At 51.5% G+C, this 15,578-nt stretch overlaps 1 protein-coding gene across 1 annotated transcript in view; it reads right to left on the bottom strand.

The window, feature by feature from the left end:
- birc6 (baculoviral IAP repeat containing 6) overlaps window positions 1-15,578 on the bottom strand; it is a 143,376-nt gene that overhangs the window by 21,655 nt on the left and 106,143 nt on the right. The window contains exon 66 of the mRNA XM_084460956.1: window positions 3,891-4,116. Coding sequence (XP_084317082.1) covers window positions 3,891-4,116 — 226 coding nt within the window. The remainder of the gene's footprint in view (window positions 1-3,890; window positions 4,117-15,578) is intronic.

Here is a 15,578-nt window from a genome sequence, read left to right as displayed (position 1 = left end):
AACACCAACCAACACCAACTCCAACCAACTCCAACCAACTCCAACCAACTCCAACCAACACCAACCAACTCCAACCAACACCAACCAACTCCAACCAACACCAACCAACTCCAACCAACTCCAACCAACTCCAACCAACGCCAACCAACGCCAACCAACGCCAACCAACTCCAACCAACTCCAACCAAGGCCAAGCAACGCCAACCAACACCAACCAACACCTACCAACTCCCTATTCTAAAGTTGGCAGTTGCTGGTAAAAGGAAGTTTAAAATTAATCTACGAAATTCATCCAAATAAACACCAACAGTCACCAACAAACATGCCGCACCAATCCGACGCTGGTGTCGGTTGGGGCAGTGTGCGGAGGTCTCCATCTGACTGAGGGGTTTGTACGGATGACCCGACTGCACAAGCACTGGAGCTCTGACTCCTTCATGGAAGGAATAGTCATATTTTAATTTCCAGCCCCCTGGACAGACAGACTGACACACACAAACAAGTAAAACTGTAATATTTATGGCCCCTCATGCCAGCGAGCGCTGGTCGAAGCCTCAAGGCCAAAGGGAAAGACGTCTGGCCCAATGTTCAGAGGGCCAATGCTACCTCGCCTTCCACCCCCCCAGGGGGCCACAGGAAGCTGGTGTGCAGCCTACCTAACTTTTTTTTTACCTCAGGACTAGTCCAAACTTCAGAAGGACCTATTGTAGATGTCGGTTTAAATAGCGGGATTTATAGAAACTACGCTGCTTTTCCAAATGATTCTGCCAGTATGAAAAGCCTGGGGGTTAAGTGGAAAAGCCGGAAGGTTGTTAGGAGGAGGAGGAGTGTTCAGACCAGCGTTGAGCTTGTGCTGTAACGCTGTGGCACCTGCTGGTTTTATACCGTCTGTGGATGTGGAGGCAGGGAAAGAGCTGAACGTCTGTGTGGCTGAACACCAGCCGAGCTCCTGGCTGAACACCAGCCGAGCTCCTGGCTGAACGTCTGTGTGTCTGAACACCAGCCGAGCTCCTGGCTGAACACCAGCCAAGCTCCTAGCTGAACACCAGCCAAGCTCCTGGCTGAACGTCTGTGGCTGAACACCAGCCAAGCTCCTGGCTGAACACCAGCCAAGCTCCTGGCTGAACGTCTGTGGCTGAACACCAGCCAAGCTCCTGGCTGAACACCAGCCAAGCTCCTGGCTGAACGTCTGTGGCTGAACACCAGCCAAGCTCCTGGCTGAACGTCTGCGTGGCTGAACACCAGCCGAGCTCCTGGCTGAACTTCTGTGTGCCTGAACACCAGCCACCCTCTCTTCCAGGAAGACTCTGCTTCAGCGGAGGATGATGATACCAGTGAATGTTCATCCCCCTCCGAGTCTCACCTGCTACATTCAGCGCTCTGGAGCTGACAGACTATAGCAATGCTGAATATAGAGAGCAACACACACACATATACACATATACACATATACACACACACGACTGGTAGAGATAGTTGCATAAGAGCATGCCGATCACACTGACTGGCTGTCCACTCTGGGGCTCTGGCCTCATTAGTGTGTGTGTGTGTGTGTGTGTGTGTGTGTGAGTATACTGTAGACTCCGTTGTTATTCACACCCTTGATAAAGATGAAAAAATTGGCTCTCTCTCCCCTGACGCTCTCTCTCTCTCTCCCCTGACGCTGGCTCTCTCTCTCCCCTGACGCTCTCTCTCTCTCCCCTGACGCTGGCTCTCTCTCTCCCCTGACGCTGGCTCTCTCTCTCCCCTGACGCTCTATCTCTCTCCCCTGACGCTCTCTCTCTCTCCCCTGACGCTCTCTCTCTCCCCTGACGCTCTCTCTCTCCCCTGACGCTCTCTCTCTCCCCTGACTCTCTCTCTCCCCTGACTCTCTCTCTCTCCCCTGATGCTCTCTCTCTCTCTCCCCTGATGCGCTCTCTCTCTCCCCTGACCCTCTCTCTCTCCCCTGACGCTCTCTCTCTCTCCCCTGACGCTCTCTCTCTCTCCCCTGACGCTCTCTCTCTCTCCCCTGACGCTCTCTCTCTCTCCCCTGACGCTCTCTCTCTCTCCCCTGACGCTCTCTCTCTCTCCCCTGACGCTCTCTCTCTCTCCCCTGACGCTCTCTCTCTCTCCCCTGACGCTCTCTCTCTCTCCCCTGACGCTCTCTCTCTCTCCCCTGACGCTCTCTCTCTCTCCCCTGACGCTCTCTCTCTCTCCCCTGACGCTCTCTCTCTCTCCCCTGACGCTGGCTCTCTCTCCCCTGACGCTCTCTCTCTCTCCCCTGACGCTCTCTCTCTCTCCCCTGACGCTCTCTTTCTCCCCTGACGCTCTCTCTCTCTCCCCTGACGCTCTCTCTCTCTCCCCTGACGCTCTCTCTCTCTCCCCTGACGCTCTCTCTCTCTCCCCTGACGCTCTCTCTCTCTCCCCTGACGCTCTCTCTCTCCCCTGACGCTCTCTCTCTCCCCTGACGCTCTCTCTCTCTCCCCTGACGCTGGCTCTCTCTCCCCTGACGCTCTCTCTCTCTCCCCTGACGCTCTCTCTCTCTCTCCTGACTCTGGCTCTCTCTCTCCCCTGACGCTCTCTCTCTCTCCCCTGACGCTCTCTCTCTCTCCCCTGACGCTCTCTCTCTCCCCTGACGCTCTCTCTCTCCCCTGACGCTCTCTCTCTCTCCCCTGACGCTCTCTCTCTCTCTCCCCTGACGCTCTCTCTCTCTCCCCTGACGCTCTCTCTCTCCCCTGACGCTCTCTCTCTCTCCCCTGACGCTCTCTCTCTCTCCCCTGACGCTCTCTCTCTCTCTCCCCTGACGCTCTCTCTCTCTCCCCTGACGCTCTCTCTCTCTCCCCTGACTCTGGCTCTCTCCCCTGACGCTCTCTCTCTCCCCTGACGCTCTCTCTCTCTCCCCTGACTGTCTCTCTCTCTCCCCTGACGCTCTCTCTCTCCCCTGACGCTCTCTCTCTCTCCCCTGACTCTGTCTCTCTCTCTCCCCTGATGCTCTCTCTCTCCCCTGATGCTCTCTCTCTCTCCCCTGATGCTCTCTCTCTCCCCTGATGCTCTCTCTCTCTCTCCCCTGATGCTCTCTCTCTCCCCTGATGCTCTCTCTCTCTCTCCCCTGACTCTCTCCCCTGCCTACGTGGTTTCACTCAGGATGTCCCTGAATGGAACGGAACTGTCTCCAACATCCAAACACCAGATGAATAAATATGCAAAACCTGACCCCATTCTTAAAGGTCCCCGTGACTGAAATCCACTTCCTCCCTTATTATTTCCTGGCTTCCTGACGAGTCTGAGCGTAGCCTGGAATGCTTATTAGGAAGAGAGGGATTCTCTCAGCGTATCAGATCGTCTGCTGAGCCAGGGTCATTTGCATAGCCTGACCTCTGGCGTCGCAAACCCCCTGAACATTATGGAGTGGAACCTCAACCACGTTCACATACTGAATGTCAACATCACGCGTGCAGAACTAGGGCTGGGTATCGATTTGAATTTCAAGAATCGATTCGATTCCGATTCACAAGGTTCAGAATCGATTATCACGATTCAATTCGATTCGATATCGATTCGGTTAGTGTTACTAAAAACTTTTTTTTTTTTAAGCTGTAACCTTAATTACATGACTGCCAAGTTATGCAACACATCAGTACTAGGGCTGGGTATCGATACTGATTTCCAAAAATGAATGAATGAATGAATCATTGAATGAATTAATGAACTATTCATTCCTTAATTTATTCATTCATTCATAAAATAAAAGATCGATTTTGGGGATTCATGAATCAATTCTGAATCATTTGATCATTCAGAATTGATGAATCGATTTTTTAAACCCAGCCCTAGTCAGAAGGCCTCAGCCCGATGGCCCTGTGTGTATGTGTGTGTGTGTGTGTGTGTGTGTGTGTGTGTGCGTGCGTTACCTCAGGCGGTTGGTGTAGGTGTCCACGCAGGTCTTCATCTTCGCCAGCAGCATGCCCACAGAGCTCTGTCCCTCGGAGTGCTCGTCATCCTCTTCCTCCTCCTCCTGGCCCCCGGGGTCGCCCGACAGGGGCAGCAGCAGGGGCACGAGGGCCGTGGAGGTGGACGTGGCCCTCAGCAGCTCCAGCAGGGCGCGGTAGAGGGGCACGTGGCGCGCCATGTCAAGCACTGGAGGAGAGGGGGGGGAGAGGACACTTAGCGAAACTAGAACGGCTTCACGAAAAAGATAAAACCGTTCCCAATAATGCATGAGGCGGGAAACACAACGGCTTGGAAAAAAAGAACGCTTGTTTGCTAACGTAGCGCTGTGTGGGAGTGTTTCACGGCCCCAGAGGTGGAGGAAAGTTATCCGACTACAAAGGATGGAGGATGGGAAGAGGAGAAGTCCAGATTGCCCCCGAGACTGCGCTCGCGGTAGAGAGAGAGAGCGAGAGTGAAGGGAGGAGAGAGAGACGGACGGAGAGAGATTGAGGGAGGGGGAGTGGACTGTAGATTGCTCCGAGACTGCATTTGCAGTAGTGAGCGAGAGAGAGAGAGAGGGAGGGAGAGAGAGAGGGAGAGAGAGAGAGCAAGAGAGAGAGAGACAGAGGGAGAGAGAGAGAGGGAGAGAGAGAGAGAGAGAGAGAGAGAGAGGGAGGGAGAGAGAGGGAGAGAGAGAGAGATTGAGGGAGGAGGAGAGGGCTGTAGATTGCTCCGAGACTGCATTTGCAGTAGTGAGCGAGAGAGAGAGAGAGAGAGAGAGAGAGAGAGAGAGAGAGAGGAGAGAGAGAGAGATTGAGGAGAGGACTGCAGATGGATCGCGGCACGCACCAGGCCGGCGAACGGGGGGATAGGAAACATTATTAAATTTCCAGGAATGGACAAAGTGACAAATGACCCACGGGTGCAGCGACCGCCCCCCCCCCCTCCCCAAAGCAGCCCAACAAGAGTCCAGAACTCCCCGAAGTTCAGGCCGGGCCCCCTCACCGTACCGGGGGCGCTCCTGAACGCCACTAATCACAGAGCTATCGCCTCGGCCCCTGGGAGATGAGGCCGAGGCCGGCTAGTCTGGAGGGAATCAGGGGAAGCAAATCTAAAATAAAGCCCTCCCTTCCCCCCTCGCCAACACACAAGACTGAATCAAAGAAAGAAAGAGAGAAAGAGAAAGAGAAAGAGAAAGAGAGAGAGAGAGAGAGAGAAAGAGAGAAAGAGAGAGAAAGAGAGAGAGAGAAAGAAAGAGAGAAAGAGAGAGAGAAAGAAAGAAAGAAAGAAAGAGAGAGAGAGAGAGAGAGAGAGAAAGAGAGAAAGAGAGAAAGAGAGAAAGAAAGAAAGAAAGAAAGAAAGAAAGAAAGAAAGAAAGAAAGAAAGAAAGAAAGAAAGAAAGAAAGAAAGAAAGAAAGAAAGAAAGAAAAGAAAGAAAGAGGGCGAATCTCTGTGTCGTTTTGAAAGAAAGTGAGACAATTTCAATGGCAGAATGGATTGGAAGATGTCGTCGGGTTCGAGCCGCAGTCGGGAGATGAGAGGGAGAGAGGAGAGAGATGGGGAGGAGGAGAGAGACGCGTGATCTGGGGAGGGGGGGGGGGTGAGAGGAGCGACGGAGAGAGAGAGAGAGAAGGGGAGAGAGAGACAGAAAGACAGAAACAGAGGGAGAGAGAGAGAAAGAGAGAGAGGGGGAGAGAGATTTAGCGAGGAGTGATTGTGACAGCAGACGGTGGAGCCGGGCGGTTCCTGTGCGGTGGTGGTAATGGGTATTCCACACGGGACCGACCTCTCATCCCCATGACCACAAGTGACAGCTCCAACTTCACACCCGTAATGGAACTTTGAACAACAACGGTGTGGCGGTGGCGGCGGTGGCGAGCTCGGCCAAACGGGCTCCTGTTTGGGTCCGTCTCTGGACCAGGCAGAGCGGAACAGGCTACTGGTCTGTCTGTATCTGAACCAGGCCGGAGGAGGAGGCTACTGGCCTGTCTGTATCTGAACCAGGCCGGAGGAGGAGGCTACTGGCCTGTCTGTATCTGGACCAGGCCGGAGGAGGAGGCTACTGGCCTGTCTGTATCTGAACCAGGCCGGAGGAGGAGGCTACTGGCCTGTCTGTCTCTGAACCAGGCCGGAGGAGGAGGCTACTGGTCTGTCTGTATCTGAACCAGGCCGGTGGAGGAGGCTACTGGCCTGTCTGTATCTGGACCAGGCCGGAGGAGGAGGCTACTGGCCTGTCTGTATCTGAACCAGGCCGGAGGAGGAGGCTACTGGCCTGTCTGTATCTGGACCAGAGGAGGCCGGAGGAGGGGAGGACAATCGCCATGTTTCCATCCACACGTTTTATGCAAATTAAGTTTGCAATTAACAGGGTTATCAGTTTTTTGGTGGAAGATTAATTTCGCTCTCATTTTGAGAGAGCCTATTGGTTCGGGCGAGGCTACTGGTGACATAATTCCAAGCGATTAAAATAAGCAATTAAAAGTGATTTTCACTGTGATGGGTTAGATGTTTATTCTAGTAACTTTTTTTTAAACGAGAGCCTTGACAGTTCTCAGATCTCGGTGGCGGCATATCGGTCTCTGTAAAAGACGTCTAGGACTGTAAGACGCCAGAGGGCATTCTGGGACGGCAGGGATCTTTTCAGGGACAGTGGCTATTGGACGAACCGTCGCAGAAGGCCGTATCGCTCATCTCCATGTCAAACTGCAGGGGCGGGGCCATAGGCCGGAGTACGTAGGGGCGTGATGTTTCAATCACGGTTTATCGACGGACGATCGTTGGTACGCCGTGTGGAGAGTGTGTGTTCCTGTGTGTGGAGAGTGTGTGTGTATCCGTGTGCGTGGAGTGTGCGTGTATCCGTGTGCGTGGAGTGTGCGTGTATCCGTGTGCGTGGAGTGGAGAGTGTGTGTGTGTGTATCCGTGTGCGTGGAGAGTGTGTGTGTGGTTGTGTATCCGTGCGCGTGGAGAGAGTGTGTGTGTATCCGTGTGCGTGGAGAGTGTGTGTGTGTGTATCCGTGTGCGTGGAGAGTGTGTGTGTGTGTATCCGTGTGTGTGTGTATCCGTGTGCGTGGAGAGTGTGTGTGTGTATCCGTGTGCGTGGAGAGTGTGTGTGTGTATCCGTGTGCATGGAGAGTGCGTGTGTATCCGTGTGCGTGGAGAGTGTGTGTGTATCCGTGTGCGTGGAGAGTGTGTGTGTATCCGTGTGCGTGGAGAGTGTGTGTGTATCCGTGTGCGTGGAGAGTGTGTGTGTATCCGTGTGCGTGGAGAGTGTGTGTGTATCCGTGCGCGTGGAGAGTGTGTGTGTATCCGTGTGCGTGGAGAGTGAGTGTGTGTGTATCCGTGTGCGTGGAGAGTGTGTGTGTGTGTATCCGTGCGCGTGGAGAGTGTGTGTGTGTGTGTGTGTGTGTATCCGTGCGCGTGGAGAGTGTGTGTGTGCGTGTGTGTGTGTGTATCCGTGCGCGTGGAGAGTGTGTGTGTGTGTGTGTGTGTCCGTGCGCGTGGAGAGAGTGTGTGTGTGTGTGTGTGTGTATCCGTGCGCGTGGAGAGAGTGTGTGTGCGTGTGTGTGTGTGTATCCGTGTGCGTGGAGAGTGTGTGTGTGTGTATCCGTGCGCGTGGAGAGTGTGTGTGTGTGTGTGTGTGTGTGTGTATCCGTGCGCGTGGAGAGAGTGTGTGTGCGTGTGTGTGTGTTTATCCGTGTGCGTGGAGAGTGTGTGTGTGTATCCGTGTGCGTGGAGAGTGTGAGAGTGTGTGTGTGTGTGTGTGTGTATCCGTGGAGAGAGCGCCCCTACGCCCGCCCCGAGCGGAGAGCCTCAGACCCAGATGGAGGCGGACGGCCATGACGGGGCCTCGCCGCCCTGCTTTACATTTATATTGGAATTCCCAAACCCCTCCCTAACATCCCCTTTCCCAGCGTTTGAACAACGTTGACCTCTTTCTACTTTAATCTGCGCTCCAATCCTCTCCGGTGTCTCAGCGCGCCACGCCGCGTCCACACGCCTGTCCTGCTGAACGTGCCCGCGCAATTACCGCTAGCGCGCCGGTAACTGGGATGATGGATGTGGGGGATGTCTTTACCCTCGGTCTGATGTGTCCAATGGTGGTGTGTGTGTGTGTGTGTGTGCTTGTTATTTCCGTGTAGGCCACGTGTGCACTGTGTGTGTGTGTGTGTGTGTGTGTGTGTGTGTGTGGCCTCCTTCTCAATGTCAGACTCCTCTTCCCCGTTCTCCTCGCACCCTCACGGTCAAGCCCCGCCCCCCCATCATTAGATTCAGACAAACTGATTTACATCCTCTGGAACTCCAACCATCACATCCTCTAGAACTCCAACCATCACATCCTCTAGAACTCCAACCATCACATCCTCTGGAACTCCAACCATCACATCCTCTGGAACTCCAACCATCACATCCTCCGGAACTCCAACCATCACATCCTCTGGAACTCCCACCATCACATCCTCTGGAACTCCCAACAATCACATCCTCTGGAACTCCAACCATCACATCCTCTGGAACTCCAACCATCACATCCTCTAGAACTCCAACCATCACATCCTCTAGAACTCCAACCATCACATCCTCTGGAACTCCAACCATCACATCCTCTGGAACTCCAACCATCACATCCTCCGGAACTCCAACCATCACATCCTCTGGAACTCCAACCATCACATCCTCTGGAACTCCAACCATCACATCCTCTGGAACTCCAAACATCACATCCTCTGGTACTCCAACCATCACATCCTCTGGAACTCCAACCATCACATCCTCTGGAACTCCCACCATCACATCCTCTGGAACTCCAACCATCACATCCTCTGGAACTCCAACCATCACATCCTCTGGAACTCCCAACCATCACATCCTCTGGAACTCCAACCATCACATCCTCTGGAACTCCCACCATCACATCCTCTGGAACTCCAACCATCACATCCTCTGGAACTCCAAACATCACATCCTCTGGAACTCCAACCATCACATCCTCTGGAACTCCAACCATCACATCCTCTGGAACTCCAACCATCACATCCTCTGGAACTACCACCATCACATCCTCTGGAACTCCAACCATCACATCCTCTGGAACTCCAACCATCACATCCTCTGGAACTCCAACCATCACATCCTCTGGAACTCCAACCATCACATCCTCTGGAACTCCCACCATCACATCCTCTGGAACTCCCACCATCACATCCTCTGGAACTCCAACCATCACATCCTCTGGAACTCCAACCATCACATCCTCTGGAACTCCCACCATCACATCCTCTGGAACTCCCACCATCACATCCTCTGGAACTCCAACCATCACATCCTCTGGAACTCCAACCATCACATCCTCTGGAACTCCAACCATCACATCCTCTGGAACTCCAACCATCACATCCTCTGGAACTCCAAACATCACATCCTCTGGTACTCCAACCATCACATCCTCTGGAACTCCAACCATCACATCCTCTGGAACTCCAACCATCACATCCTCTGGAACTCCCAACCATCACATCCTCTGGAACTCCAACCATCACATCCTCTGGAACTCCCACCATCACATCCTCTGGAACTCCAACCATCACATCCTCTGGAACTCCAAACATCACATCCTCTGGAACTCCAACCATCACATCCTCTGGAACTCCAACCATCACATCCTCTGGAACTCCAACCATCACATCCTCTGGAACTCCAAACATCACATCCTCTGGAACTCCCACCATCTCACACACGCTCTGCTGCTGCCTACAGTATCACCACATCTCTTTAAAGTCTCATACGGGCTTGTGGTGACCTCGACTTTGTTCTCATGAAAAATAAAAAGGTAACTTCGTATGAAGTATCCTTCTCTAAATCTTCAAAAAGCCCTGCCTTACAGACGAGCAGGAACCATCCCAGCCCTGTGGGCTGGTTAAAGTTTAATGGCCTCTCACACGCCGCCCAGCTGCCTCTGACATGAGGGAACACGGATCAGCGCCCGCAATTTCCCAGACGCTTCTCACCTGACACCGGCCAACATGGCTCTACCAGTCTGGTCGGACACAGGGTTCCGATTTAAACTGGTTTTTACTCGGTAGCGGGGATTAGGGATTAGAAAATGGGATGAGAACCAACGTCAAGTACGGCGCCTAGCAGAGCCGTAATCACCTCAGGTCGGAGCTCATGCTGGAGCATGTTGACGGTCTCCCCGAGCATTAGTCCTTTGATAGTGTACTCCACTATCTACTCTAGCGTTAGCCCTTTGATAGTGTACTACACTATCTACTCTAGCGTTAGTCCTTTGATAGTGTACTACACTATCTACTCTAGCGTTAGTCCTTTGATAGTGTACTCCACTCTCTACTCTAGCGTTAGTCCTTTGATAGTGTACTACACTATCTACTCTAGCGTTAGTCCTTTAATAGTGTACTACACTATCTACTCTAGTGTAAGTCCTTTGATAGTGTACTCCACTATCTACTCTAGCGTTAGTCCTTTGATAGTGTACTACACTATCTACTCTAGCGTTAGTCCTTTGATAGTGTACTACACTATCTACTCTAGCGTTAGTCCTTTGATAGTGTACTACACTATCTACTCTAGCGTTAGTCCTTTGATAGTGTACTACACTATCTACTCTAGCGTTAGTCCTTTGATAGTGTACTCCAGACTTGCTTTCTGTGCCTCAGTTTGTTGCTTTTTTCTCCCTCTCTCCCAGATTTGCATTATGGAGTCCAAAATCTCCCCGGTGGAGATCTCCCCCTGCCTCCCCCTCGCTCGCCCGGCGCAAACCCCCAGCACCCCCCCGGGACCGCCACGCGGAGACGGCAGCCTCCGTTGATCTATCCAATCACTGCGCGGCGAGACGTGACAGTCCGTTCTGTCCCTCTGGCTTCAGGTCGGAAATGAGATAAGGGAACGAAAGGGAGAGACCGCAGAGAGACCAGTCGCTGGGAGGAACGTACGGGAGAGGGATCGGATAAACAAGCCGGGGACGGAGGCATCCGCTTTTTCCAATACATCCACGTCGCCGCCACAGATGCCGTTAGCGGCGACAACACAATCAGCCCAGACGATCCCACCCTCCACCTCACCCCCTCCCTAAACGACTCGCGCCCTCCCCCCTACCCTGGCGCCAAGTCAGATGTGTCTGGCGTCCTAGACTGAGGGAGCCGAGCGTGTCGTAGCCTAGCCACCTAGCTTCCTAGACTAAAGGAGCCGTCTCCTCACCTAGCTTCCTAGTATCCTTCCACTCAGGAGGGGAGGCAGGGGACACCTGTATCCTTCCACACTAAAAAGGGGACTTTTTAAAAGGGGCACCTGTTAGGAGAAAAACTCCAGACTGGATTGAAGAAGCACTCAACCTGAGAGACCGGCGGGTGGAGGAGAGAAAGGGCTCCTATTGTAAAGTCCGACCGGTTTTACACGAATAAGACGACGAGACGAAGGATGAACGAAGAGAAGAAGTAGGTCACAGGGATATCTGACCCTTTCAAGAAACATTTCGACAATTCCCCACGTGCCCCTTTTGTCGTCGCCCCTCCATCGGCGCATGACGACGGAGGGAACGAGCGCTTCTCAGAATAGAAGAGCGCCATCGGTTTCCTTCGCGAGTCTGAGTTTTCTTCCGCTGCCTTCGGGAAGTACGTCCTCCGCCGTGCCCTACTTGGCGAGGGGGCTGGTGTTTAGTACCCCATTTAAGGTCCCCGGGAGATGACGGTGCCCAAGCAGAAGGGGACAGAGGACACTGGGTGTCATTCGGTGTGATTAGAGGGGACAGGGGGGGGGGGATCCTTTCTAAAGTCTACAATCTGCGTTGAGCTCCGGGTTGTTTTGGCCGCACCTGGACAGCAGCTGGTCCATCTCCCACCTGTAGGCGGACTCGTCACCCTCAGAGATGAGTCCCTTCTAGTCTTCACGTGTCCAATCCCTGCCTCGCCCTGTTCTTCCTGTGTCCCTCTCTGTCCGTGTCCAATCCCTGCCTCGTCCTGTTCTTCCTGTGTCCCTCTCTGTCCGTGTCCAATCCCTGCCTCGCCCTGTTCTTCCTGTGTCCCTCTCTGTCCGTGTCCAATCCCAGCCTCGTCCTCTTCCATCCATACCCGTTTCTTTATTACATTACAGTCATTTAGCAGACGTTTTTATCCAAAGCGACTAACAATAATTGCATTTAACGTAGGAAAAGCCAATGTACTACTACTCAACAGAACTCACAAGTGCATCTTCTCTCTAAAACAAGTGACCAAGAGCATAATCTAGTGCTGAAAGCAAAGTGCTTATTGTATACAGTAGATCTGTATTTTTTTTGTCTAACTTGTGAATTGTGTAAAATTATTTATTATTCTGTCTGCCTGCCTGCCTGCGTGGGTGTCTGTGTGTGTGTGTCTGTCTGTCTGTCTGTGTGTGTGTGTGTGTGTGTGTGTGTGTCTGCCTGTGTGTGTGTGTGTGTGTGTGTGTGTGTGTGTGTGTGTGTGTGTGTGTGTGTCGTGTCTGGCACTGGCACATCGAGTAGAAAGCAGAGTGTTTCCACTGGGCTGCTGCTTCAACCACGTCCCTGGGCTCTGGACACTTAGGGAGGCAGCCAAGTGTGTGTGTGTGTGTGTGTGTGTGTGTGTGTGTGTGTGTGTGTGTGTGTGTGAGGGAGAGAGATGGAGTGACAGAGAACGATACAGACAGAGAGGGAGAGTGACAGAGGGAGAGTAAGAAAGGAAGATGGTGCAAGAGAGTGGAAATCGGGACCAAGAGAGAGACAGACTGTCTGTCTGTCTCTCTCTCTCTCTCTCTTGGACACAGAGGGACAGACAGACAGAGGGACAGACAGACAGACAGACAGACAGACAGACAGACAGACAGAGACGAAGGGTTTTGGGATGGGTGCCCAAAGTCTGCACACCCAAGTGCTGTTCTCATACTGTAAGACTGTACCGATATTAACAAGCTGTAAAAAGTTAATCAGCTTCAGAAACATCAATACAGGTAATATCATGTGGCGATATTAGTTTGGGGACTCTGTCGGTTTTGACTTGGCGGATCCATTTCACAGACAAATCGATGTGAGAAAATCATTAGAGAGCAATCTCAGGCAAAACACAAAACTATAACGTCAAAAAAAAAAAGAAGGAAATAATCCAACAATAATAACACCATCTACTACTGCCGTTGACGACGCTTTCCCGAGTGAAATAAAACCGTAGGAATCCTAATCATTTCTCCACGGTCGACAATTGGACTCCAAAGACGGAGTTGGGCGGAGGATGCCAGCGTGAAATTAGCACTACGGTAATAACTGCCTTTAATTGCCATGCCCTGTAATTTCCCCCCCTGCATTAATGTGATTGGTGTGTGTGTGTGGGTGTGTGTGTGTGTGTGCTTGTTAATGATCAGAGTGAAGCGTGCACACACTCATCACTAGAGAAGGTATTCTACATCAACGAATTCCACAGCATTTCTTTGACATATTGTCAGTTCGCTGACAAACTTTCTGCTGCAGGTTCCTAAGCAGACGCTGGCATAGTGAGGGCTCTCTGGAAGATAGGTAGTGAGATAAATCAGCCTGGAGTAGCAAATACATTTAGTATGTGTGTTGCCAAGAGCAGGACTATCCGATTCCTATGGCGTAATTCGGATAACTCAATCATTCGTTCGGATGGGGCCAGCAGTTACATTTGTAGTAGCTTCTGTATTGGATGGTGGGCAGTCGATATCTGTAGATGCTGGTCTGGTGCCGGTCCAGTGAATCACTGATGACCAGGTCATGACATGTAGAACTTATAGAATTAAGCAATAAACCACGAGGCCGTGTGTTATAGTGATTTTATAACAGCTAGGGGGCGTTGTTAGGCACGACGCGAAGCGTGCCAGCAGGGCCTTCTGTGCATGTTTGAAACACGCACACACCTTGGCAACGCAATGCATCCTGGGGTGCGTTCAAATTCAGCTAACAGAGGCGACCGTTCGTCGCAAACATGTTTTCTCCAAACGGTCACATTTGAACGGCTTTTAATGAACGTCCCAAATAGTTCGCATAAACGCAACAATGTTCCAAAATACCGTTATAGGCTACAAGCCTGAGTCCACTGTGATCCTCGTTCCGTTACTGGCGAACTACCTCTCCAGACTGTTAGCTTCTGTTAGCAAACGTTTGCGCCGAACACAAAGCTAACGGAAAATAGCTGGCTAACGTTCGCAAACGTTCGCTGAATTTGAACGCAGCCCTGGTTGACTGTTGGGTTGAATGCTAGCCCATCCTCTGGTCCAGGAGATGCCCAGACCAAGACATGCTAGCCCAGACCAAGACATGCAAGTGACGACCCTAACAAATGTTCTACGATGGCTCACATTCACGGACTTGCCACTGGAAGAAAAAGATGCTATCTGTTATGCTAGCCATTAGCCAGCTGAGGTTAACTATTAGCTACTGTAGGTTAACCATTTGCGACACGATCGCAAACAGTACCGAGGGTCACACCCCACCCTCCGAAATTGTTCTCCATTCACCAATAAGCAGTAGTAGCACCACAGGCTACGTGCAGGGCATAAACCACCATCATCATCATCATCTAGGCTGCTGTTTTATTGACCACACATGCTTCAGATGCAGCGCTGGATTAGAGGAAGGTCAGGTTAAAGGCGACGTCGGAACAAATAATTAATCAGTGGCTGGAGACGAGAATGGAAGAGAGAGGTTTATAAGGAGCATACGTGTTAAGATAAGTACTATAGAACATGTATGATAGCATCACATAGTACTAGCGTTAACTATGTGCTACTAACCCTGCTCTGCCTTCCCTCTGCCTTCCCTCTCCCTAGTGCCTCTCTCTCTCCCTCCTATCTTCTAACCAGGTCCAGTGGATGCCCCACTGTCACCAGCAGACCTCCCGAAGTCCGATAGATACCCCCGTGTCTGCTGTGGATGTCGTAGCATGTCCGTAGAATGTTCTCTCTCCTATGATGCTTTTAGCCTCTCTCACTCTGAAATGTAATTTAATGTAATGTATTGCTTTATAAATGTTCGTAGCCGGTAGACAAACATACTCCAGGAGCTTGCTCGATCGCCTTGTTGAGAGGGGTCAGGGAGGAATTTTTACAGCTCACTTATCTGGCCCCCGGGTGATTACTGTTTTTTTGCTTCCCTCTGGAATATGTAGAGAGTGGGTCGTATGCCCACCTCCCTTGTTCTCTGTAAAGCGCATTGTGTTGCCTCTGGGTATGAAATGCGCTATACAAATAAAGCTTTGATTGATTGATTGATTGACTATAGACCATGTATGATAGCATCACACAGCTAACGCTAGTAATATAGTCCATGTATGATAGCATCACACAGCTAACGCTAGTACTATAGTCCATGTATGATAGCATCACATAGTTAAAAGTGTGTAGGTTAACGGACACCTACTCCGTTCGAATGAAAGGTGAGCAGATCAGAAAGATAAACAATAATGATAAGTTAAATATTAGAGACAATCTGAGAATCATCATGAGTACCAAACAAGCAGGAAACACAAAGAGGTGTGTGTGTGTGTGTGTGTGTGTGTGTGTGTGTGTGTGTGAATGAGTTAAAAAGACACAGTGTGGGGGGTCTTACAATGACATCCGATTTTCCAAGGAGAATTAAACTATGAAACCAGGCATTCGGTGTCAGAAAATGGTCGCTGTGTAAAAGACGTTAGACAAACACGCCTTTTCTG

This window comes from Borostomias antarcticus (genome assembly GCF_949987555.1).
Source record: "Borostomias antarcticus genome assembly, chromosome: 34".
Classification (NCBI taxonomy): Eukaryota; Metazoa; Chordata; class Actinopteri; order Stomiiformes; family Stomiidae; genus Borostomias; species Borostomias antarcticus.
The sequence above is the reverse complement of the archived record's forward strand: the minus strand, read 5'-3'. Positions and strand labels throughout refer to the sequence as shown.